Source organism: Haliotis rufescens, unplaced genomic scaffold, assembly GCF_023055435.1.
Source record: "Haliotis rufescens isolate VD_foot unplaced genomic scaffold, xgHalRufe1.0.p SCAF_10, whole genome shotgun sequence".
Lineage (NCBI taxonomy): Eukaryota > Metazoa > Mollusca > Gastropoda > Lepetellida > Haliotidae > Haliotis > Haliotis rufescens.
The window spans coordinates 39,401,663-39,428,481 of NW_025963780.1; the positions used below are offsets into that span (position 1 = coordinate 39,401,663).

The following is a 26,819-nucleotide window of genomic DNA, read 5'->3' on the forward strand; positions in this document are numbered from 1 at the left end:
GAATGCACACATAGACTTGAATGAGCCACGCACATGCACCCATAAACTTGGATGAGCCATGGACATGCACACATATACTTCAATGAACCACGCGAATGCACACATAGACTTGAATGAGCCACGCACATGCACCCATAAACTTGGATGAGCCATGGACATGCACACATATACTTCAATGAACCACGCGAATGCACACATAGACTTGAATGAGCCACGCACATGCACCCATAAACTTGGATGAGCCATGGACATGCACACATATACTTCAATGAACCACGCGAATGCACACATAGACTTGAATGAGCCACGCACATGCACCCATAAACTTGGATGAGCCATGGACATGCACACATTTACTTCAATGAACCACGCGAATGCACACATAGACTTGAATGAGCCACGCACATGCACCAATAAACTTGGATGAGCCATGCATATGCACACATATATTTGAATGAGCCACGCACATGCACACAGAGACTTGGAAGGACTGTTCATATGCACACTTGAATAATCTCGGAATATCGAATATGTTTATTGCTTGTTACAGCAAATGAAGGAACTGGACACCTCCAAATACAGAAATACTATGAATCACATTTAATTCATTGCACATACAATTGTTATGACATCAAATTTGACAGCTATCTTATCGAAAATACACATTCATAAATTCTTATAATATTTCCATCTTTCATAGTGAAACACATTATGAATAAAAGGGCCCGACATATTCTGTAATCAATAACCAATAGAATAAGAATATCAGTAAGAATAAATGCACTGAAATAATTATCGCTATTGCTCTTGACTTACCTATCTCCATTTTCCAGAGATCTGTCATAGTCCGGCTTGGCAATGTCACAGTAGTAGGTGTCGGAGGTTGGGTTGAAATCAGATACTGCCGGTGTACAGGGCAGAGTTATGTCAAGACTGACAATCGGAGCTGACCCTAGAAGAAACATTGTCAGTGAGTAGGTTTTTTAAACAGTCGTGTAATTCCAACAAAGGTTTCAGCTTAATATAGTATAACATGGCATTTGTGTTTATAAGAGGGCTGGTCAAAAAGTACTAAGCATGACTAACTTTTAACTATGGGAAATAACAAAGTGAACTAGTCAATGTAGTACATTGCGTGAGTAGTTAATTGCAAGAATATTTGATCTGTTTAAGTCGTTTGTATAATAGTGTCAGCCAGTTGGTAGGGGTCCAAATGGACATAGAAATGGAACAGAACGAGTGCTAAGCAGTCATCAAGTTTTTTAAAAGAACTCACAAGAACTGAATAACCGCATGTCACCAGTGTAAAGGGACACGTGCCCTAGCTATTCCACTGTTAGACCTTAGGCAGCTATATGTATGGCTGAGAGAACAATCCTTAATAATGACCCTAGGTCTGGACGTCCCTCAACCTACATCAATGAAGATTCAATCAGGGAGATAGAAAAAATCGAAAAGACGAATTACCACTGCTGACCCGGAGGATTACACAGGTCTGAGTCATGGATCATTGAAGCTATTATTCATGAACATTTACAGATGAATACGATATTCTTCTTCTCGGGCACCAAAGAAATTCAAGTTTTCAAGATCAGTGAAGAAAGTTATGGCCACTATATTCTGAAATGCAAAGGATGTGATCCTTCTTGATTACTTGTAAAGACAAAAGATGATTACTGGTGCCTACAATGCTGATTTGCATTATCGTCTGAGACATAATATCAAAGAAAAGCGGCGAGGAATAATGACTACCATTTCCTGACAATGCCTCTTCTCACACCTTTCGACTTGCAAAGGCTGCTGTGTGACAATGTGGGTTCTAAGGGCTTCCTCGCCCTCCACGCTCAACAGACCTGGGACCAAGTGATTTCCACCTGTTTCTTAATTGAAAACAACACCTACGTCGAAAGCGTTGTAACGATAACGATGACTCAAGAGCTTCCATGTATGGATTTTTCAGGGTGCCTTCAGAAAACTTCTTCCTGACCAGGATTGAAAAGCTTCACTATCGATATGAGAAGTGTATTGAAAAGCAGGGAGACTAATGTTGAAAATTATAATTAAAAACACAATTTTTGTTTTTGTCTTTTTTGGATTAAAACTGTTTGACCAGCCCTCATATTTGTTGATTCAATAACGATAATATTTTTTTAATGGTGACTTATTCCGCTTCCACAGAGGAAGGCTGCTTAGCACATGAAAGAACGTTAGAGCTCGTTGTCAGCCTCAAGATGTAAACGTTTTTAGAATGAAATACACTGATGGTGCTCATCAGGAACGAGCTACCGTTTGTGAATTAATAGTGCTCAAATGTTATCATGAGAATTCTGTTGATTACGGACGTTCAAACGTCGAGCCTAAAAGGGACAAGTTGAGTCTACTTTTGGATGATGATGATGATGTTGGAGATTAAACGAGCGCTTCCGGTGTTGCCGATTTCGCACTCGCATGTTTTTGGAATTAACGGATTCGAGTGATTTTACTTACTTAAACCATGTCGTTGTATAATTTCTCTATAAGTTTACATAATGACGTATAGTTTTACTCGTTTAAAATGCACGTTCAGAATGGGCTGTGAATTCCTTGCCCAGGATCAACTCTAAGAACTCTAAGAACAATAGTGTGACGTCATCATAAATAATGTTGGTAAAACGTCTGCCCCGAGAGACATTTCGTATTACCAATATGATGACAAATGTTAATGCCCATGGTCAATGTCTGATGGGACAGTTAAATATGGTAAAATAAGAAATCAGAAGTTACGCTACCAGAAAGTGATAGAATAACATCATTTGTAACACATATTTGTTCGTAATTCTATCATTTCATCTTATTAAGATATTCCTTGATCAACATATACCATTAACTGTTAAAGGCAGCTTCTCATGCTGAATTTCTACTTCAGCCTTTGCAATCCCGATGCCATAGCTCTTGATGAAGGCAGGTGTGTCAGGTAGGTTTGAAGCCATGTAATGGGCAGACGCAGTGACGTTCACCCAGTTAAATTGTTTCCTGTTTGTCCACACGGAGTCGGAGACATTGGACATGGTTGAGTCCACGTACAAAGAATACTTCTCCATGGTCGGCATCCCGGTACCCCTCTGCCAGAAGGACAATCTGGCGGCTATCTCAAATATCTCTGGCTTCTCGGTTGATTCCACTGTAACAAAAAATCTAATGCTGTATTTACAACGTTAACAGACCTACCGTCGTTTGTTTTTCAATGTATGATGAAATATACTGTTTTCAAATTTACCCAGTTATACCAAGAAAAAGGGCATAAGCAAAGAATTGATTTCTTGAGAGAACAGTTGTGGGGTCCTTTCGTAAGTTTTTACTTGGTTGTGAGGAGGAATACGGCGCTGGAACCTTATTGCCTTTGTAATTGATCTAAGGTATCTATGTAATGACAATGAACCAGTACATTTTCTACAATAGTCACTCGGACTGCTTGATAGAAACTGGAATCCTGATGAACAGTCACAGTTGACACTGGCGCCTGAGGTACAGCTCCCGGGGAAACAGGGCCGCACGTAGTTACATACCACTGAAATAATACAAAACAAATACAGAACCAGATGACATGTTTAAACAGATATTGGGGCTGATCATTAAGAGTTGGTCAGTTTCCTGTAATTCAATTTCTCTCATACTTCAAACCTATCGTTTGATTGATTGGACCGGAACAAAAGGTCATCTGGGAGGTTGATTTGCAATTGTATTTCAAGGTCGGCACTTACCCAGAAGTGCCATCAAAACTCCATCCAGTCCGGCAGCCCTCTAACCCTTCCCAAAATCACTTTGTACCCATGGGGTGGTAGGTTCCGGGAACGGACCTTCAGATTTTACTTAGTTAGATCCAGGATATATGACTTGTGATGATTAATATGGGACAGGATCTGCAGAATTTGGATAAGTAACTCCAGTCGAGGACTTTCAAAATGGTAGTGCATGCACACGTGTTATGGACAGATCAATGACAGAATCTTCAGAGTTCAATTGTAAACTAAAGAATGTAAACTTGAGAAATTGTACTCCCCAGGAAAGGACGTTAGATTGCAGAATTGCCATCAGGTAAACTTGAAGGTAGGTCCTGCTATAATTGGGATGATGACCTCTAGGATACAACCTGATTATTTTGTATACAAGATCCAGGAAAGAACAGGTATATGTACTTCAAAACCAGTCCTTCACTGGAAAAGCTCCATAAACTTCAGGCTATTGCGACCTGCAGACCTGGTATTGTAAGCTGAATGACAGGATCATAAGAATGGTTTATTGTGAATAGTAAGTAGAGGATATCTACCTGCCATACCTGTGATAGTAATCTCTGGGGTAGTATATGCAGATTGGGATCTGTGAGCTTCAGTTCAGTTAAGTAAAAGTGCCAGGTGACGAATTGTGGCAATCTCAAAATAAAGGACCTGCACGTAGCGTTGGTCTTTGATAAACGCGCGAGCAGGCATATTTCAAAAACATGTCATAAAATGGAGACCGATTTTGAAGATGAAATAACTTTCAGTTTGCAGTGGCTGAAGAGAATTCGAGAGTCTCGTCTCTTTAGTCCTTGCCAGTGTAACGGATATAGTTTTGCTTGAAGGATATGGCCTTAGCATTGTGCACACAGTGACATTTCTGATTGTAAAATTTTCCCTGTCATGGCAACAGGCGTCAGTTCAAAAGATCAGGCAAAACCTTGTCCTTTAGAAAATAACTGATTTCCTCACTGTGAATCTTCTGTAGTGTCAGTAAGAATTCAATTCACTTATGAAAACAATTGCAGTAAATATTTCACTATTTTAAGTGTATCCTGCTATTGGTTTTACCCATATATGGAGGTTGTAACAATATTGCATTAACGATACGTACACGTGTTGCACGTCGGTCCTATAGCTCCATCATTACACTGACAGCAGTTGGGTAGCACACAGGTACCTCCGTTCCGACAGGAAGGGTTGCAGATTGCTGGAAATACAATACCAAACTTATACATTACTCTCACTGCGGCCTGACCGAAATACAAACCAACAATAAAAGACGTATATTAACGACAGCATGCATGTTGCAAGTTTTTGGTAATTTTATTCGATTTGGAATTGCCACGATCCTCACAAACTTCAGTCAATGAATTATGCGCTTGTGAGAAGTTACGCAACAAAGTGTGATAACGTGGTACAAACAGGGACCAGACTTACGTCGGTTACAGTTCTGGTAAGAGGAGGTTGTCCAGCCCTTGCAGCAGAAATATTGCACCCGATAATCCGGCACCCAGTACCATCTCCATGCGCAGCAGCTGAACAAAGGAAGCAGAATACCGTCATATTGATGACAAGAATAATTATACCACATGCTAAGGTACAGGCACTGTAAGGTTTCAATTTTTTGTCATCAGTATATATAAAGCAAATATTTTGATACTGTTAATATACTATAAACCATTAATAGAGCAAGGTGCTGCAAACGCTAGGAATGTTGTGTAGGGATAATTTAGGGTGTAATCAAAGTAAACTATTGAAACAAATAATGAATTAATTTGCAGGTTATTTTTCACCATATAACAAATTATGTGAATGATTGTTATCACATGCACAGGGTGCACTTACCCCAGCCACGTCCGATACACACATCGCCGCTCACGTCTGTAACTACAGATTGTACGAGAACAAACCTGTCTGAAACAAAGACGTATAGATAATGAATGTCAAGGTTACACTCAATACTCATGTATACTAAACACCAAATACTTATCTTATTGTGACGAGGAAATAATAATTAAAAAATCGAAGTTGGAATATATTTGTGATAATGAAAGTTGAATTCATAGAGCCACAAAAGACAAGATTAGACAAGACGTTTATTGTTTATAAGTTTTCTGGTACGTGTATAAAGCTAATTTTGTTAACAGAAATAATATTTTTATTACTAAAAGCACACCAATAAACAAAACATCACCGGCGGCACTCTTCACAAACACAAGCAAGGCAAGTGACGTGTTCACCTGGACAAAGACGAGAACACATTTTGGATGTCAACTGAGTGTTTGAATGGCGTTTCCTAGATAACACAATTTATGGAGAAAATTCGTATTGTTATAGCGACGTTTCGGTATAGATCATCATCATCATTAAAGTGTTCTAGCGTCCACTTCAGAAAGTTTTAATTCGTAGACTTGATCAGGTGCGTTTACATAAAAAAAGACATCGTGAAAAGTCGTATTAAAAAAACTGTATCACAGGGAAAAACTTTGTGTGATACATTTAGGGTTAGTTGCCAAGAGTTAGCTCTGTTTCATTTCATACGGACGCTATATCTCTCACTCTTACTCCTGATTGTCCTACCAGCAGTATCTCGTGCAGATACCTGGGGTGTGACGTGGAAACTTTCAAATGCCACTTATGTCACGTCTTTCCCTCGACTCATCAATTCATGTTTATAATTGTACAGGTATGTACCCTTATGTATCTGTTCTCTTTATGATAATGAGAAATACTAGAATCTGTTCCATTGTGGTCCCGTATATGTGTAGCAGGGCGTGGAGTCATCTCACAGATGACATCCTTACCTTGTCAGCTTGCTGACGGGTATAACCTCTTCGGTCATGTGGACAAGGCGTCTGACCTCGGATCAGAAGGTCCGTGTTTCGAATCCAATCACGGGACTCGGAAATTTTATGGCCGCTACATATGTTATACATATGTGTTTGTAAATCAATATCAAATAGTCATGATACCATGTGTTCGCGACACTGTGAGTGTATCCGACCCCACCGGTGGAACTCTTCACAAACACAAGCAAGGCAAGTGACCTGTTCACCTGGACAAAGACGAGAACAGAATTTTGGACGTCAGCTGAACATGGAGTGTCTGAATGGCGTTTCTTACAGAAGACAATGTATGGAAAACATTCTTATTGTTATAGCGCCGTTTCGGTATAGATCCATATACCGTTTTAAGCAAGACTGAATTATCATCATCATCATCATTAAAGTGTTTTAGTGTCCACTCCAAAAGTTCTTATTCGTACACTTGATCAGGTGGGTTTACGGAAAAACAGACATCGTGAAAAGTCGTATTAAAAAATCTGTATCCAAGGGAGAACCCATGTGTCGCCGGATAATAAAAAATCGGTATCACAGGGAAAAACTTTGTGTGATATATTTAGGGTTAGTTGCCAAAAGTTATCTCTGTTTCATTTTAAGGATGCTTTATCTCTCAGTCTTACTCCTGGTTGTCTTACCAGCAGTATCTCGTGCTGATACCTGGGGGGTGACGTGGACACTTTCAAATGTCACTTTATGTCACGCCATTGTCGAGGGAAGACATTCTTTCTCCCACAACTCATCACCTCATGTTGATGTCATTTATATCTTTTTACAGGTATGTACCCTTATATATCTACTCTCTTTATGGTAATCTAGTCAATAGAATAGGTAACGCGATTGTAGAAACTAAATAATAAATGTAATTAATTGTGAATATCTCCGTAAATTCTCCGTAAACAGGCATCGCGTTGCACAATGTTAAAGCACCATCCTGTAAGTAAGATTGTGAGTGAAATATCTGGTTGTTCCATTTTAATCATGTATATATATTTTATTATTACATAAAAGATCATAAAAGTGTTACTTTTTAATGTTTAATGGAAGACTGATCAATTCATGTTGATGTCATTTATATCTTTTTAAGGTAATAAATCCTCTGGTAACCCATCTTCACCGCCTGAATTCCCTCAGTTACATTGTTGGCAGAAACCGTGACATATGTTAGAAATTAATTAAAAAGAAAATTTACGTTGTTCTCATAAAAAGATATTACATTTTTAAGAAATGGTATTGTAATTTATTATATGCAAATAATTCATTAAATTCTCATAGCTATGTATCCGTTTTAGGACGGAAGGAAGTTATATGTGAAATATTATTGATTAAATCAAATCGGGTCACTGTGCGACTGCCGCAGATGCCAGGCAATTAAAAACCCGTTCATAGTGCTGCTGCACGTGCAGTACGTGCAGCTCCTTTGCCCTTTTGCTGATGCCGTTCATAGTGCTGATGCACTTGGTGCATTTTTCGGAATTGTACTTGTTTCCCGATTAATGGTTTGCATGTGCTTGTGATCATTTTGATCCGTGAAATTTGTCACTGGCATTATAAAACATTAAAGCCCTTTACTTTGCACTTCTTGGTCCGCTAATGTAATCCAAAGTGAAAAGTGCGCAAATGTAGCTGCTGCGTCGTTTTTGATAGAATTTAGAAAAATGTCGTCGATCATGAAGTTAAAGAGTGTCGGCGAAAACATGTTTCCTTGTTGGGTACCGTTATCTAACGAATAAGAATCAGAGTTTGATTTCACTGCCATAGGTCTGTCGGTTAAGAAGGAACGAATGAAATTTGCTATTCGCCCATTTTTATTTTGTGTATCACTAGGCCATTTTGCCAAACCATACCATAACTTTGCTAAAATGAATAAATATAATCAGAATGATTCTGTGCTTGTGCTGTTCTGACACCTTTCTCTATATGCAAAACACGATCTAAAGTAAGAATGGAACTACTGTTGGACTTTATATTATATGTGGCTATCGAGTGAGTTGATTTTCATTAAGAGTTAAATTATTAATATCATACAGTCTATAAGGAACCAGCTGCTGTTGCATTTATACGGGACTATATAAACAGTCATGCAACAGAGTTTCTTCCCCCATCCTTAACGTCCTGTGACCTCACAATCCGCTTGCCAGTGTAGTCGGTCCTGTTGGAGCAGGGAGAGGAGCCTTTGGACTGTGGCTTAGGAAATAACTTTAATGTGATCGGGTATAGCTGTGCTGTTCTGACACCTTGCTCAAAATATAGGTGATCTAAAGTTTAGCAATTTGAAGTCAAGCCGCTCTGATCGAGGCTAATTATGTTTAGCTCTTGTTTCGAAATCGGAACTGCAGTCTGCTATCAATGAAAAATTCCACAATTTTGCAAATGTGGAGTGACGATATGAGTCCGGTTCATTTGCTAGCTTCCCTGGCTTAAGTGTCGATCCCACTTTGGCTGATTTGCTCTGTTCTGGATATCCCAATTTGGTTATAAAGTTGTAGAAGTATTTTTTTAAATTTTGATAGGGAGTTTATAAAGAATGTAGTGTTCTTTCAAAAGCCAAGAGACAACCTGCCAACTTCCGACTTCGTTTATTCATCAGACGACAAGTGCCAATCGGTAGCCAAGCCGAGCACGCATTGTACGTGCGTTACGTAAGAACGTTTTCCGAACCACGGGTTACATTAACCACATTACGACTTCAATTACCATCAGAATTGATCAAACAAAACCTAACATTTTACACTTTTCCCCCTTAAAATTATACAAAAAAAACGTATCATAAAAAATAGAACGATCTTACTGCCGTTTTAAAAGCAAAGTATCCAAATCAATGTTTATCGTAGAAACCCAGGTATTTAAGATCCTAGCAGTGTTAAGGTAACACTAACAGTTCAATAAGACAGTCTTTCTGGTTTCTTCCTCTCCCTGACAGGATATCTTCGAGTCGCTGTTTCTGTCACAGGTACAATTTCAGTCCCTGGGGGCCTTGTCCCAGGTGGAACACTCTCCACCCCGATTTCCCCAGGAAATGACCGCTTGGTACCTTCAACTGGAATCTTCTCTACCCCAGACATTGGCATACTTTCAGACCTATCAGGGATTGTTATGTCCTCAGTAGTGGATGTTACTGATAGATCAGGCGTACCTGGCATAGTTATCAGCTGATCAACATGGCACTTCCACTCAAAGTTATCTACCTGAACTTTGTAAGTCACAGGACCTAACGCTTTTAGAACAACCCCCTAGAGCCATTGTTCGGTACGACCCCTGTAGTCCCTAACCAGAACTGGGTCGGTATTGACTCTGCCAATGGAATACCAGTCAAGCCGTTGTGCGAAAATAAAAGCATATGTCATCATCTGAAGTTTCCCGAGAAACCTATATGTGACAATATACTGATATATGTGCAACATTGGGATAAGACATTTAGCAAGGTGTTGGCGTTCCAACGGACACCAATTATGCTTTGCTTCTTGTTGAACATGAATAAGAATGTCTGCTAGGATTTGCAATATCGAAACACGATAATTTGGTCAAGACGTTTAACTTAAGCTTCGGTTTTATCGGTGATCGAATATCACTCAATAATAGATCAATCAGCCAATTCCCTGTCATTAATTTACCGCCTCTTCTGTTTCATAAGTAAATTTAGCATACATAAAGGTTCAGAGTAACAAGAAACTATTCATATCACTGTACGATAAGAGCGACTGTGTCCTTTTATGTCGAGCAAAATATCAGCTGTTTCAGTTTTTGGGTATTTTAGGTAGAATCGGTCATGCTCTGTCTTCGATTCCAAATAGCGTCAACTGACTCTTCCGCAAATGTGTTTGATCAGAGTTACAGAATTTAAGGCCTAAGAAAGCAAGTTGAAATCATGGTAGACATGTAGAGGACACATCCAAATATAACGCATCAGTGACCAAAATAATGTCAAGTGCAATTCCCCATTGTGACTTGTACCATGTGTTCCTATGTTGGTCCTGTGGACACATGATTCGCGTTTGCACACGTGTTTGTGACGGGTGTCGCCGGTTCGGCAGGATAGGTTCACGTTTTCTCGAACACCTGGTATAATCGCTATTGGATAGTGATTCATAAACACGTGCTTAAGATATAATGTGGGAATAATATACTCTTCAAAAAAATGACTTGACACTGACTTTCAAAATGTAATATAATGCGATTGTTTTAAAATAGGACACAGAAACCATGATTGAAACACTGTTTGAAGATCAATGTACACAATGTTCAAAACATTAATCGTGTCACCTAGACAGACACACGTACACGATACAGTTAATGTCACAGGGGTACAGACAATGTAAGTGTCGGTTGTGCCCACCACGTGCATCAATCACCGCTTGACACCGACGACCCCTAGATGCAATCAAGTTGTCAATAACACGCTGTTGGATGTGCTGCCATTCATGCTGAAGTGCATCAAGAAGCGCCGGAAGTGTTTGGGGCGGTGGATTTCTTCTGCGAACGCGTCGACCCAACTCGTCCCACAGATGCTCAATCGGGGACAAATCTTGTGACCGGGCTGGCCAAGGTAATGTCTGGATGTTGTTGTGCTGTAAGAAGTCCTGACAAACACGTGCAATATGCGGGCGAGCGTTGTCCTGCTGGAACTGTCCGCCATGAACGTTGACGTGAGGAAGAACGTAAGGCTGTAGGATCAAGTCTGTGAAACGCACACCTGTCAATGCACCTGCCACATGCACGAGAGGCGTCCTACCACCGTGATGAATTCCGGCCCATATACCATGACACTCCTGCCGCCAAATGGGACAACCTGCTTCACACAGTTGGGGGCGTAACGTTCACCTCGACGTCTGTAGACACGTGCGCGCCCATCAGCACGTGTGAGTAGGAAACGGGACTCGTCAGTAAACAGTACATTTCTCCACCTTGCACGTGCCCATCTAACCCTCTGTTGGCACCAAAGCAGACGGTCCGCCAGATGACGTGGGGTCAATACATGACGTCGAACACGTCTTTGTGCAAAAAGTCCAGCCTCCCTCAGTCTGTGGCGTACCGTTTGATCTGATATTCTGCGTATCCCAGGGATCTGTGTGGTTGTAGATGTGGCTGTGGTAGTGCGATCTCGGAGGTGTCGCAGCCGGATGTTTCGATCTTGTGCTTGGGTTTTCACCCTTGGTCTTCCTGACCTTGGTCTGTCGTCAACTTTGTTGGTGTTGTTGTATCGGGTCCACAGTGCGGAGATTGTCTGTCTGGATACGCCAAAGCGCCTGGCCACTTCTTGCTGAGTTGCTCCAGCTTGTAATCTCCCAATGGCGTTGTTCCGTTGAGCTGCATTCAGTCTTGGCATTCTGTCACCGCCTCTACTGCCGTTATAAGGACTGTATGAATAGCCGTTGATTTGGATTTTTATACCCATTCAACAAGGGGGGCCTGCATGCCTAAATGCAGGATCCTGTGCTGCACGTTTTTTACAGGCGGTAGCGTTTGGATGAAGCTGTAAAATTGATCCACAAACGCTACATTTATGAGCTTTGCATGTGTTTTCGCGAATTATAGACACATCATCTTTCTGTTTGACTTATTTGGTTCTCATTTAATGTAATTATTTTAGATATTTGGCAAAAAGTGGTTTTACATCTATGTCAAGTTTCTTTTTTGGAAGAGTATAGTTTTCTTTTTATTACATTGTATGAATGTAGTACAGCTGGTACCAAGTTGAAAGGGGGGTGTTGCAAGGATACATACAGTCACCTATATAAGCTTCATATAAATGATCTTTGAGATATCCGTTCAAGACACTCTAGTAAATTTTGAACTTCCTAACAACTCTGCTAAGATACCTGCTTTGTCATCATGGACTATGTACGTGTGATCCACTATCTTCATCAGCTGATGCACGTCCCAAATACAACGTCAATCCTTAAATAGAGTCACGAGCGGACGGAACTGTCAGCTGGTCATTACAAGAGGGAAAAATTACACCAGCGATGGTCCTGATATTATGAACATGATTGCAGAATCTATGCCATTTCTTTTTTTATCGATCTCGGAGAAGATAACGCACTTTCTTGCAATGATTAAATGATTCAGCTTCAAATGTTGTATTCACATACCATCTGTTTTCCAATGACGTCTCCTTGTGACGTTGAAATTATGATAATGTCTATTTGATAAGATATATTAGCTAAAATACTTGAATAATATTTACATTATTATGCTCATTCCGATTAGATGTTTCTGTTACTCGCTTTCGCTCATTAATATGATACTAATGCCATTTTACAGGCATCTGGCTTTATCAACCATATCATCGCCACAGAAATGACTACTTTTTCTTATTAATTGTTTGTGATAAATGAATCTCATTTCGGAAAGTCGCTTACCCAGTCCATTGGACGCTGAGATCGACAAGTATCCCCAGAAGGGCTACCAAGAGGAGGACGTGTATTTTCATTCGTCACTGCCTGCCCAAACACCTCCGATACCCCAGACGCTAACACTGTTCTCTAACTAGGATGTTGAATACAGAACGGCTGTACACCGACTGTAGAGAGAGGCGATAGCGGGTAGTTTATACACGACAATCCAGGAGGTATATTACAGTGTGGTGTAGAAATATTAAAAGGCTCAGGACACACCTACATTGTAGAAGCGCTTATCCAATAAGAGGTCGTCATTTAATCATCTGGAATACATTTAGCTCCACATTGCGCATGGGTTGTATTGAACATGTGGTATTAGACTACAGTTAAAACGCGGCATCGATCTGTGTATCAGATGTTTACTACATCTCGTTCAATGTATTGTCTACATCACATACAGTGTATATGACTTTGTGCCATGGTATAATAGATACCATGCTATAACAGGGCTCTCCGTATTGTTACATGCAGCGAAGGTGATGATAGCAATAAGGAAAGTTTGACATGATCTATAGGGTGAGCTATTCAGGCTAGTACAGTCTAGGTTTTGCATGTATCTTTTACAAATACGTTCAAAGCATAAACATATGTATAAATATAAATATATATGACATTTACATGTACGTGCACACTATTAAGTAAAGCCTGTTCACACCTATATGCCACACCTATATCATTTGAAGGCTAACCTCTGTTTTTTGGAGTCTGCAAACGATACAGTTGAACGTAAGTTGCCTTTCCTACTGCTGCATGAAGCAATGTTAATATATACGTCAAGTCTGGATATCAGGCAAGTTGAATAACGTCGCCAGGTAGCTTTGACACTTTCTCTAATGCTAATGACATGTTGCATGAACTCATTCGCTTGGATGACACATAGTTGATATTCTAAGAGATGGTGAAGATACAGTCAGAATCTTATAATGGACTCTGATTCGTATTAGAGGAAGCACGAGAACCTTATGCCTCTACTTCCGGAGTATAGCTCCGATTGATTTCTCTGACTTCAACCATGTTATGGTTGACATATGATTCTCTATAATATTGCATACCGACTAATCGTTAGTTCTCTAAATGTAAAAAGAATAGCGTGACGTAATATCATTTTGGCGTAATTGCAGATATGTCTTATGATTATTGATGCCTTTGGCCGTTAAGCGCATGTTCTAGGTTAAAGTGGTTTAAAGTGATCAAGTTGCCATCTTTTGATTTGCTAGTTTCTTGTATCCTGTGTATGAAGGGTTGCTTGTTTCTTCTATCCTGTGTTTGTATGGCTGCTTGTTTCTTCTATCCTGTTTCTGTAGGGCTGCTTGTTTCTTGTATCCTGTGTATGTAGGGCTGCTTGTTTCTTCTAACCTGTTTCTGTAGGGCTGCTAGTTTCTTGTATCCTGTGTATGTAGGGCTGCTTGTTTCTTGTATCCTGTGTATGTAGGGCTGCTTGTTTCTTCTAACCTGTTTCTGTAGGGCTGCTAGTTTCTTGTATCCTGTGTATGTAGGGCTGCTAGTTTCTTCTATCCTGTGTATGTAGGGCTGCTTGTTTCTTCTATCCTGTGTTTGTAGGGTTGATAGTTTATTGTATCCTGTGTATGTAGGGATACTTGTTTCTTCTATCCTGTGTATGTAGGGCTGCTAGTTTATTGTATCCTGTGTATGTAGGGCTGCTTGTTTATTGTATCCTGTGTATGTAGGGCTGCTAGTTTCTTCTATCCTGTGTATGTAGGGTTGCTAGTTTATTGTATCCTGTGTATGTAGGGATACTTGTTTCTTCTATCCTGTGTATGTAGGGTTGCTAGTTTATTGTATCCTCTGTATGTAAGGCTGCTTGTTTATTGTATCCTGTGTATGTAGGGTTGCTTGTTTCTTGTATCCTGTGTATGTAGGGTTGCTTGTTTCTTCTATCCTGTGTATGTAGGGCTGCTTGTTTCTTGTATCCTGTGAATGTAGGGCTGCCAGTTTCTTCTATCCTGTGTATGTAGGGCTGTTAGTTTCTTGTATCCTGTGTATGTAGGGCTGCTTGTTTATTGTATCCTGTGTATGTAGGGCTGCTTGTTTATTGTATCCTGTGTATGTAGGGCTGTTAGTTTCTTGTATCCTGTGTATGTAGGGCTGCTTGTTTATTGTATCCTGTGTATGTAGGGCTGCTAGTTTCTTCTATCCTGTGTATGTAGGGCTGTTAGTTTCTTCTATCCTGTGTATGTAGGGCTGTTAGTTTCTTGTATCCTGTGTATGTAGGGCTGCTTGTTTATTGTATCCTGTGTATGTAGGGTTGCTTGTTTCTTGTATCCTGTGTATGTAGGGTTGCTTGTTTCTTCTATCCTGTGTATGTAGGGCTGCTTGTTTCTTGTATCCTGTGTATGTAGGGCTGTTAGTTTCTTCTATCCTGTGTATGTAGGGCTGTTAGTTTCTTGTATCCTGTGTATGTAGGGCTGCTTGTTTATTGTATCCTGTGTATGTAGGGCTGCTAGTTTCTTCTATCCTGTGTATGTAGGGTTGCTAGTTTATTGTATCCTGTGTATGTAGGGATACTTGTTTCTTCTATCCTGTGTATGTAGGGTTGCTAGTTTATTGTATCCTGTGTATGTAGGGCTGCTTGTTTATTGTATCCTGTGTATGTAGGGTTGCTTGTTTCTTGTATCCTGTGTATGTAGGGTTGCTTGTTTCTTCTATCCTGTGTATGTAGGGCTGCTAGTTTCTTGTATCCTGTGTATGTAGGGTTGCTTGTTTCTTCTATCCTGTGTATGTAGGGTTGCTACTTTCTTGTATCCTGTGTATGTAGGGCTGCTTGTTTATTGTATCCTGTGTATGTAGGGTTGCTTGTTTCTTGTATCCTGTGTATGTAGGGCTGCTTGTTTCTTGTATCCTGTGTATGTAGGGTTGCTTGTTTCTTCTATCCTGTGTATGTAGGGCTGCTAGTTTCTTGTATCCTGTGTATGTAGGGCTGCTAGTTTCTTCTATCCTGTGTATGTAGGGCTGCTTGATCCTTCTATCCTGTGTATTAGGGCTGCTTGTTTCTTCTATCCTGTGTATGTAGGGCTGCTTGTTTCTTCTATCCTGTGTATGTAGGGCTGCTTGATCCTTCTATCCTGTGTATTAGGGCTGCTTGTTTCTTCTATCCTGTGTAATTAGGGCTGCTTGATCCTTCTATCCTGTGTATGTAGGGCAGCTAGTGTCTTGTATCCTGTATATGTAGGGCTGCTGGTTTCTTCTACCCTGTGTATGTACATGTAGGGCTGCTTGTTTCTTCTATCCCGCGTATGTAGGGCTGCTAGTTTCTTCTATCCTGTGTATGTAGGGTTGCTTGTTTATTGTATCCTGTGTATGTAAGGCTGCTTGTTTCTTCTATCATGTGTATGTAGGGCCGCTTGTTTTGTCTATCCTGTGTATGTAGGGCTGCTTGTTTATTGTATCCTGTGTCTGTAGGGCTGCTTGTTTCTTCTATCCTGTACATGTAGGGTTGCTTGTTTCTTCTATCCCGCGTATGTAGGGTTGCTTGTTTCTTGTATCCTGTTTATGTAGGGCTGCTTGTTTCTTCTATCCTGTGTATGTAGGGCTGCTTGCTTCTTCTATCCTGTCTATGTTGGGCTGCTTTTTTCTTCTATCGTGTGTTTGTAGAGCTGTATGCTCTTACCCAATGCATGCTAGCATGGGCGCGTGCCAGTGTGCTTGGAGGAAAGTTAATGATAACATTCTAACAGGAAAAACTGTGACTCCTACACAATGCCGCGCTGTTATCATACAAACGTGCATGGTTACAAAATACACACGGTTCATCACAATCATAATATTTATACTGATATAATTGTATATGTGTATTGTAATATCACAACACGAGGTCATTGATACCATCGTTATTTTTTCAAACATCCGTCTGTACATTATGTTAATGTTAAATTTGTAATTTTCCTCACCCCTGGTGTACGGAAGACCGTCCTCGTTGTATTGATACAGAGGACAAGTGTAAACATGAAATTAACATTCAATAACCATGCTGTTATCTGCAGAGGTAGATAAGGTCACATTGCAAAGGTAAAACCATAAACACATTGTGAAATTGAAATACATTGTCCCCGTGGGCAGCTCATGTTGCCATTTTAGGTCATTTCTAATGCAATCTCATGTCGGTGTATAAAGTGAAAATAGTTCTTGGCAGTTTGCCAGAGACATGCAACTGTTTACCCAATATTACCCGCTAAGCGTCCAAGGTACTTCGCCGCAAGCAAGCAAGGTTTGTTTGTTTGTTGTTTAACGCCGCACTCAGCATTATTCCGGTTATATGACGGCGATCTGTATATAATCGAGTCTGGACCAGACAATCCAGTGATTAATATCACGAGCATCGATCCACGCAATTGGGATCGATGCCATGCATCAACCAAGTCAGCGAGCCTGACCACCCGATCCCGTTAGTCGCCTTTTACGACAAGCATAGTCACCTTTTACTGCAAGAATTGGTTGCTGAAGACCTATTCTACCCCGGAATTCAATATGTTTGTGTTCAATGTTACATTAATTTTCTCTCTCTCTTGCACCCGATGGGTTATTTGCTCCTATAGAATTGATAAGAATGTTGTTTGAATAATTCGATGGCACTTATTCTTTTAACTTTGAAATGTTACATAATTAATATATTACTACACTCATCCCCATTAATTAATATTGCAATTACAACTCCCTTTCACTCGTTGTAATATAAACTCGTTTGTTTGATAGAAACGAATTTAAACAAGCATTTCCCAGTATTTACAATGCCACCCAAACTATTTCTCATTGAATAAACCTTATTGTGACAGACACAAATTAACATGGCGGAAGTCACTTACCCAGACCATTGGACGCTGATGTCGACTAGCATCCCCAGAAGGACTACCAGGAGGAAGAAGTGTATCTTCATTCTACACCAGCCGACTCTAACACCTCAGATACCTCAGAAGCTAACACTGTTCTCTCACCAGGATGTTGAATACAGAACGGCTGTACACCGACTGGAGAGAGAGGCGATAGCGGGTGGTTTATACACGACAATCCAGGAGGTATATTACTGTGGGGTGTGGAAATATTTCGTGTTCACATATCTTTCAATGCTTCAAGATAAACAAACTCCGGCCACATCTACATTGTAGAAGCCCTATCCAATATTATCAGCTGGAAAACATTTAGATCTGCATTACGGTTGGTTGTATCTATGGTTTGTATTTATCACGTGGCATTTGACTGCGGTAAAAACGCGGCATCGACCTCGTTCAATGTATTGGCTATATCACATACAATGTATTTAATATGACATTTTTTAATATTGGTTAGTATTACACACAACCACCAGTAGCTAAAGTGATGACGTAAATCCTGCTGGGGTATCATGCAGGAAGCCGAGGTGCTGTGAGTCCCCATGATCCCCAGCGAGGTGGCCTAGCTTTGGTTACTGGTGGCCTATAGCCCGTGTTTTAAAATTATAGAATTATATTGTTATGCTCAAATATGTTTCATAAATTGTTTTCAAATATAGCATACAATTGATTTTAAACATTACTTTGCATAGATGACTCAATTGTTAACATATTAAACTTGGTCTCGTCGCTATATGGCTTGAATAATGCCGATGCGACGTTAAAGTTTAACTCTCACTCAGTATTGTCACATGCAGTAAAGGTGATGAAAAGTTTGACATACTCAATCAACTGAATTATTGCACATTCCGCTTTATGATCTGTAGGGTGAGCCATACAGGTAAGTACAGACTAGATGTATTGTATGGTTATGGATGACTTCTAAAAATATGTCTGATGCATATATATACATGTAAATATAAATGTCGATCTAACTATAGTACCCATGAAGATCCCGGGTTAGAATAGATCTCCAGTAACCCATGCTTGTCGTAAGAGGCGACTATGCTTGTCGTTAAAGGCAACTAACGGGATCGGGAGGTCAGGCTCGCTGACTTGGTTGATGCATGTCATAGTATCCCAATTGCGTGGACCGATGCTCATGATACCAATCACTGGATTGTCTGGTCCAGACTCGATTATTTACAGACCGTCGTCATATAGATGGAATATTGCTGAGAGCGGCGTTAAACAGCAAACAAAGAAACACAAACAATGTTTGTATGACATTGATATGTAAAGCCTGTTCACACCTATTTGCAACACCTATGATATCTGTAGGCCAAAGAGAAAGCAAACACTCTGTTTTAAAGTTTAAAAAAATACGGTTGAACGTAAAGTAGAGTGAAGCATGAAGCAGTGTCGGTATATATATTCAAGTTGGGCGATCGGTCAAGTTGAATGAAGTCGCCAAGTAGCTTTGAAACGTTCCCCTATACTAATTGCATGTTGCCATTGTGCGAGAGAATAAAACATGAACTTATCGTCACTTGGGTTCGTGACAGAGAAATCATGATACCCTGTTGCCCCTACTTCCGGAATATAGAATATCAAGTGATTTCTCTGACTTAAACCATGTTATGGTTGATATATAATTAATAATATTTATAATATGTAGGGCTGCTTGTTTCTTCTATCCTGTGTATGTAGGGCTGCTAGTTTCTTGTATCCTGTGTATGTAGGGCTGCTTGTTTATTGTATCCTCTGTATGTAGGGCAGCTAGTTTCTTCTATCATGTGTATGTAGGTCTGCTTAAGCTTGTTTCTTCTATCCTGTGTATGTAGGGCTTCTTGTTTCTTGTATCCTGTGTATGTAGGGCTGCTAGTTTCTTGTTTCCTGTATATGTAGGGCTGCTTGTTTCTTGTATCCTGTGTATGTAGTGCTGCTTGTTTCTTCTATCCTGTGTATTTAGGGCTGCTTGTTTCTTCTATCCAGTGTATGTAGGGCTGCTTGTTTCTTCTATCCTGTTGATGTAGGGCTGCTTGTTTCTTCTATCCTGTGTATGTAGGGCTGCTAGTTTCTTCTATCCCGCGTATGTAGGGCTGCTAGTTTCTTGTATCCTGTGTATGTAGGGCTGCTTGTTTCTTCTATGCTGTGTATGTAGGGCTGCTTGTTTCTTGTATCCTGCTTATGTAGGGCTGCTAGTTTCTTGTATCCTGTGTATATAGGGCTGCTTGTTTCTTCTATCCTGTGTATGTAGGGCTGCTTGTTTCTTCTATCCCGCGTATGTAGGGCTGCTTGTTTCTTCTATCGTGTCTATGTAGGGTTGCTTGTTTCTTGTATCCTGTGTATGTAGGGATACTTGCTTCTTCTATCCTGTGTATGTAGGGATACTTGCTTCTTCTATCCTGTGTATGTGGGGTGCTTGTTTCTTCTATCCTGTCTATGTTGGGCTGCTTGTTTCTTCTATCCCGCGTATGTAGGGCTGCTTGTTTCTTCTATCCTGTTTATGTAGCCCCTTTGTTTCTTCTATCCTGTGTATGTAGGGCTGCTTGTTTTTTCTATCCTGTGTATGTAGGGCTGCTTTTTTATTGTATCCTGTGTATGTAGGGCTGCTTGTTTATTGTATCCTGTGTATGTAGGGCTGTTTGTTTCTTCTATCCTGTGTATGTAGGGCTGTTAGTTTCTTGTATCCTGTGTATGTAGGGCTGCTTGTTTATTGTATCCTGTGTATGTAGGGCTGCTTGTTCCTTTTATTCTGTATATGTAGGGCTGCTTGTTTTTTCTATCCTGTGTATGTGTGGCTGCTTGTTTCTTCTATCCTGTGTATGAAGGGATGCTTGTTTCTTCTATCCTGTGTATGTAGGGCAGCTAGTTTCTTGTATCCTGTATATGTAGGGCTGCTTGTTCCTTCTATCCTGTGTATATAGGGCTGCTAGCTTATTGTATCCTGTATATGTAGGGCTGCTTGTTCCTTTTATTCTGTATATGTAGGGCTGCTTGTTTTTTCTATCCTGTGTATGTAGGGCTGCTTGTTTCTTCTCTCCTGTGTATGTAGGGTTTCTTGTATCCTGTGTATGTTAGGCTGCTAGTTTCTTCTATCCTGTGTATGTTAGGCTGCTAGTTTCTTGTATCCTGTGTATGTAGGGTTGCTTGTTTCTTCTATCCTGTGTATGTAGGGTTGCTTGTTTCTTCTATCCTGTGTATGTAGGGTTGCTTGTTTCTTCTGTCCTGTGTATGTAGGGTTCCTTGTTTCTTCTATCCTGTGTATGTTGGGCTGCTTGTTTCTTCTATCCTGTGTATGTAGGGCTGCTTGTTTCTTCTATCCTGTGTATGTAGGGCTGCTTGTTTCTTCTATCCTGTGTATGTAGGGCAGCTAGTTTCTTCAATCCTGTGTATGTAGGGTTGCTTGTTCCTTCTATCCTGTGTATGTAGGGCTGCTTGTTTCTTCTATCCTGTGTATGTAGGGTTGCTTGTTTCTTCTGTCCTGTGTATGTAGGGCTGCTTGTTTCTTCTATCCTGTGTATGTAGTGCTGCTTGTTTCTTGTATCCTGTGTATGTAGGGCTGCTTGTTTCTTCTATCCTGTGTATGTAGGGCTGCTTGTTTCTTCTGTCCTGTGTATGTAGGGCTGCTAGTTTCTTGTATCCTGTGTATGTAGGGATACCTGTTTCTTCTATCCTGTGTATGTAGGGCTGCTAGTTTCTTCTATCCTGTGTATGTAGGGCTGCTAGTTTCTTCTATGCTGTGTATGTAGGGCTGCTAGTCTCTTCTATCCTGTGTATGTAGGGCTGCTTGTTTCTTCTATCCTGTGTATGTAGGGCTACTTATTTCTTCTATCCTGTGTATGTAGGGCTGTTAGTTCCTTGTATCCTGTGTATGTAGGGCTGCTAGTTTCTTCTATCCTGTGTATGTAGGGCTGTTAGTTCCTTCTATCCTGTGTATGTAGGGCTGCTAGTTTCTTCTATCCTGTGTATGTAGGGCTGCTTGTTTCTTGTATCCTGCTTATGTAGGGCTGCTAGTTTCTTGTATCCTGTGTATATAGGGCTGCTTGTTTCTTCTATCCTGTGTATGTAGGGCTGCTTGTTTCTTCTATCCCGCGTATGTAGGGCTGCTTGTTTCTTCTATCGTGTTTATGTAGCGTTGCTTGTTTCTTGTATCCTGTGTATGTAGGGATACTTGCTTCTTCTATCCTGTGTATGTATGGATACTTGCTTCTTCTATCCTGTGTATGTGGGGTGCTTGTTTCTTCTATCCTGTCTATGTTGGGCTGCTTGTTTCTTCTATCCCGCGTATGTAGGGCTGCTTGTTTCTTCTATCGTGTTTATGTAGGGTTGCTTGTTTCTTGTATCCTGTGTATGTAGGGATACTTGCTTCTTCTATCCTGTGTATGTATGGATACTTGCTTCTTCTATCCTGTGTATGTGGGGTGCTTGTTTCTTCTATCGTGTTTATGTAGGGTTGCTTGTTTCTTCTATCCTGTGTATGTGGGGTGCTTGTTTCTTCTATCCTGTCTATGTTGGGCTGCTTGTTTCTTCTATCCCGCGTATGTAGGGCTGCTTATTTCTTCTATCCTGTTTATGTAGCCCCTGTGTTTCTTCTATCCTGTGTATGTAGGGCTGCTTGTTTTTCTATCCTGTGTATGTAGGGCTGCTTTTTTATTGTATCCTGTGTATGTAGGGCTGCTTGTTTATTGTATCCTGTGTATGTAGGGCTGTTTGTTTCTTCTATCCTGTGTATGTAGGGCTGCTAGTTTTTTGTATCCTGTGTATGTAGGGCTGCTTGTTTATTGTATCCTGTGTATGTAGGGCTGCTTGTTCCTTTTATTCTGTATATGTAGGGCTGCTTGTTTTTTCTATCCTGTGTATGTATGGCTGCTTGTTTCTTCTATCCTGTGTATGAAGGGATGCTTGTTTCTTCTATCCTGTGTATGTAGGGCAGCTAGTTTCTTGTATCCTGTATATGTAGGGCTGCTTGTTCCTTCTATCCTGTGTATATAGGGCTGCTAGCTTATTGTATCCTGTATATGTAGGGCTGCTTGTTCCTTTTATTCTGTATATGTAGGGCTGCTTGTTTTTTCTATCCTGTGTATGTAGGGCTGCTGGTTTCTTCTCTCCTGTGTATGTAGGGTTTCTTGTATCCTGTGTATGTTAGGCTGCTAGTTTCTTCTATCCTGTGTATGTTAGGCTGCTAGTTTCTTGTATCCTGTGTATGTAGGGTTGCTTGTTTCTTCTATCCTGTGTATGTAGGGTTGCTTGTTTCTTCTATCCTGTGTATGTAGGGTTGCTTGTTTCTTTTGTCCTGTGTATGTAGGGTTCCTTGTTTCTTCTATCCTGTGTATGTAGGGTTGCTTGTTTCTTCTATCCTGTGTATGTAGGGCTGCTTGTTTCTTCTATCCTGTGTATGTAGGGCTGCTTGTTTCTTCTATCCTGTGTATGTAGGGCTGCTAGTTTCTTCAATCCTGTGTATGTAGGGTTGCTTGTTCCTTCTATCCTGTGTATGTAGGGCTGCTTGTTTCTTCTATCCTGTGTATGTAGGGCTGCTTGTTTCTTCTGTCCTGTGTATGTAGGGCTGCTTGTTTCTTCTATCCTGTGTATGTAGTGCTGCTTGTTTCTTGTATCCTGTGTATGTAGGGCTGCTTGTTTCTTCTATCCTGTGTATGTAGGGCTGCTTGTTTCTTTTGTCCTGTGTATGTAGGGCTGCTAGTTTCTTGTATCCTGTGTATGTAGGGATACCTGTTTCTTCTATCCTGTGTATGTAGGGCTGCTAGTTTCTTCTATCCTGTGTATGTAGGGCTGCTAGTTTCTTCTATGCTGTGTATGTAGGGCTGCTAGTCTCTTCTATCCTGTGTATGTAGGGCTGCTTGTTTCTTCTATCCTGTGTATGTAGGGCTACTTATTTCTTCTATCCTGTGTATGTAGGGCTGTTAGTTCCTTGTATCCTGTGTATGTAGGGCTGCTAGTTTCTTCTATCCTGTGTATGTAGGGCTGTTAGTTCCTTCTATCCTGTGTATGTAGGGCTGCTAGTTTCTTCTATCCTGTGTATGTAGGGCTGTTAGTTTCTTCTATCCTGTGTATGTGGGGCTGCTTGTTTCTTGTATCCTGTGTATGTAAGGCTGCTTGTTTCTTCTATGCTGTGTATGTAGGGTTCCTTGTTTCTTCTATCCTGTGTATGTAGGGCTGTTAGTTCCTTCTATCCTGTGTATGTAGGGCTGCTAGATTCTTCTATCCTGTGTATGTATGTTGGGCTGCTAGTTTCTTCTATCCTGTGTATGTAGGGATACTTGTTTCTTCTATCCTGTGTATGTAGGGCTGCTTGCTTCTTGTATCCTGTGTATGTAGGGCTGCTTGTTTCTTCTATCCTGTGAATGTAGGGATACTTGTTTCTTGTATCCTGTGTATGTAGGGCTGCTTGTTTCTTCTATCCTGTGTATGTGGGACTGCTTGTTTCTTCTGTCCTGTGTATGTAGGGCTGCTAGTTTCTTGTATCCTGTTTATGTAGGGCTGTTAGTTGCTTCTATCCTGTGTAAGTAGGGCTGTTAGTTTCTTCTATCCTGTGTATGTAGGGCTGCTTGTTTCTTCTATCCTGTGTAAGTAGGGCTGTTAGTTTCTTCTATCCTGTGTATGTGGGGCTGCTTGTTTCTTGTATCCTGTGTATGTAGGGCTGCTTGTTTCTTCTGTCCTGTGTATATAGGGTTGCTTGTTTCTTCTATCCTGTGTATGTAGGGCTGTTAGTTCCTTCTATCCTGTGTATTTAGGGCTGCTAGTTTCTTCTATCCTGTGTATGTAGGGATACTTGTTTCTTGTATCCTGTGTATGTAGGGCTGCTTGTTTCTTCTATCCTGTGTATGCGGGGCTGCTTGTTTCTTGTATCCTGTGTATGTAGGGATACTTGTTTCTTGTATCCTGTGTATGTAGGGCTGCTTGTTTCTTCTATCCGGTGTATGTGGGGCTGCTTGTTTCTTCTGTCCTGTGTATGTAGGGCTGCTAGTTTCTTGTATCCTGTGTATGAAGGGCGGCTAGTTTCTTGTATCCTGTGTATGTAGGGTTGCTTGTTTCTTCTATCCTGTGTATGTAGTGTTGCTAGTTTATTGTATCCTATGTATGTAGGGATACTTGTTTCTTGTATCCTGTGTATGTAGGGCTGCTTGTTTCTTCTATCCTGTGTATATAGGACTGCTTGTTTCTTCTATCCTGTGTATGTGGGGCTGCTTGTTTCTTCTATCCTGTGTATGTAGTGTTGCTAGTTTCTTGTATCCTGTGTATGTAGGGATACTTGTTTCTTGTATCCTGTGTATGTAGGGATACTTGTTTCTTCTATCCTGTGTATGTAGGGCTGCTTGTTTCTTCTATCCTGAGTATGTAGGGCTGCTTGTTTCTTCTATCCTGTGTATGTAGGGCTGCTTGTTTCTTCTGTCCTGTGTATGTAGGGCTGCTAGTTTCTTGTATCCTGTGTATGTAGGGATACCTGTTTCTTCTATCCTGTGTATGTAGGGCTGCTAGTTTCTTCTATCCTGTGTATGTAGGGCTGCTAGTTTCTTCTATCCTGTGTATGTAGGGCTCCTAGTCTCTTCTATCCTGTGTATGTAGCTACAGGGCTGCTAGTTTCTTCTATCCTGTGTATGTAGGGCTGCTAGTCTCTTCTATCCTGTGTATGTAGCTACAGGGCTGCTTGTTTCTTCTATCCTGTGTATGTAGGGCTGCTTGTTTCTTCTATCCTGTGTATATGGCTGCTAGTTTCTTGTATCCTGTGTATCTAGGGCTACTTGTTTTTTCTATCCTGTGTATGTAGGGCTGCTTGTTTCTTCTATCCTGTTTATGTAGGGCTGCTAGTTTCTTCTATCCTGTGTATGTAGGGCTGCTAGTTTCTTCTATCCTGTGTATGTAGGGCTGCTTGTTTCTTCTATCCTGTGTATGTAGGGCTGTTAGTTCCTTCTATCCTGTGTATGTAGGGCTGCTAGTTTCTTCTATCCTGTGTATGTAGGGCTGTTAGTTTCTTCTATCCTGTGTATGTGGGGCTGCTTGTTTCTTGTATCCTGTGTATGTAAGGCTGCTTGTTTCTTCTATGCTGTGTATGTAGGGTTCCTTGTTTCTTCTATCCTGTGTATGTAGGGCTGTTAGTTCCTTCTATCCTGTGTATGTAGGGCTGCTAGATTCTTCTATCCTGTGTATGTATGTGGGGCTGCTAGTTTCTTCTATCCTGTGTATGTAGGGATACTTGTTTCTTCTATCCTGTGTATGTAGGGCTGCTTGCTTCTTGTATCCTGTGTATGTAGGGCTGCTTGTTTCTTCTATCCTGTGAATGTAGGGATACTTGTTTCTTGTATCCTGTGTATGTAGGGCTGCTTGTTTCTTCTATCCTGTGTATGTGGGACTGCTTGTTTCTTCTGTCCTGTGTATGTAGGGCTGGTAGTTTCTTGTTTCCTGTTTATGTAGGGCTGTTAGTTGCTTCTATCCTGTGTAAGTAGGGCTGTTAGTTTCTTCTATCCTGTGTATGTAGGGCTGCTTGTTTCTTCTATCCTGTGTAAGTAGGGCTGTTAGTTTCTTCTATCCTGTGTATGTGGGGCTGCTTGTTTCTTGTATCCTGTGTATGTAGGGCTGCTTGTTTCTTCTGTCCTGTGTATGTAGGGTTGCTTGTTTCTTCTATCCTGTGTATGTAGGGCTGTTAGTTCCTTCTATCCTGTGTATTTAGGGCTGCTAGTTTCTTCTATCCTGTGTATGTAGGGATACTTGTTTCTTGTATCCTGTGTATGTAGGGCTGCTTGTTTCTTCTATCCTGTGTATGCGGGGCTGCTTGTTTCTTCTATCCTGTGTATGTAGGGATACTTGTTTCTTGTATCCTGTGTATGTAGGGCTGCTTGTTTCTTCTATCCTGTGTATGTGGGGCTGCTTGTTTCTTCTGTCCTGTGTATGTAGGGCTGCTAGTTTCTTGTATCCTGTGTATGAAGGGCGGCTAGTTTCTTGTATCCTGTGTATGTAGGGTTGCTTGTTTCTTCTATC

The 26,819-nt window shown here is 40.8% G+C and overlaps 1 protein-coding gene across 2 annotated transcripts in view; it reads right to left on the reverse strand.

The window, feature by feature from the left end:
* Positions 1–26,819, reverse strand: part of LOC124142642 — a 70,435-nt gene that overhangs the window by 19,153 nt on the left and 24,463 nt on the right. The window contains exons 2-8 of one of the 2 annotated variants that reach the window (XM_048390465.1): positions 17,820–17,981; positions 5,604–5,672; positions 5,196–5,293; positions 4,870–4,965; positions 3,425–3,547; positions 2,861–3,160; positions 817–952 (exon numbers count right to left, since the gene is read on the reverse strand). In XM_048390465.1, coding sequence (XP_048246422.1) covers positions 817–952; positions 2,861–3,160; positions 3,425–3,547; positions 4,870–4,965; positions 5,196–5,293; positions 5,604–5,672; positions 17,820–17,890 — 893 coding nt within the window. In that variant the 5' untranslated portion in view covers positions 17,891–17,981. Of the gene's footprint in view, positions 1–816; positions 953–2,860; positions 3,161–3,424; positions 3,548–4,869; positions 4,966–5,195; positions 5,294–5,603; positions 5,673–12,960; positions 13,123–17,819; positions 17,982–26,819 lie in introns of those variants that run through there. The other variant, XM_048390459.1, reaches the window with a different exon arrangement.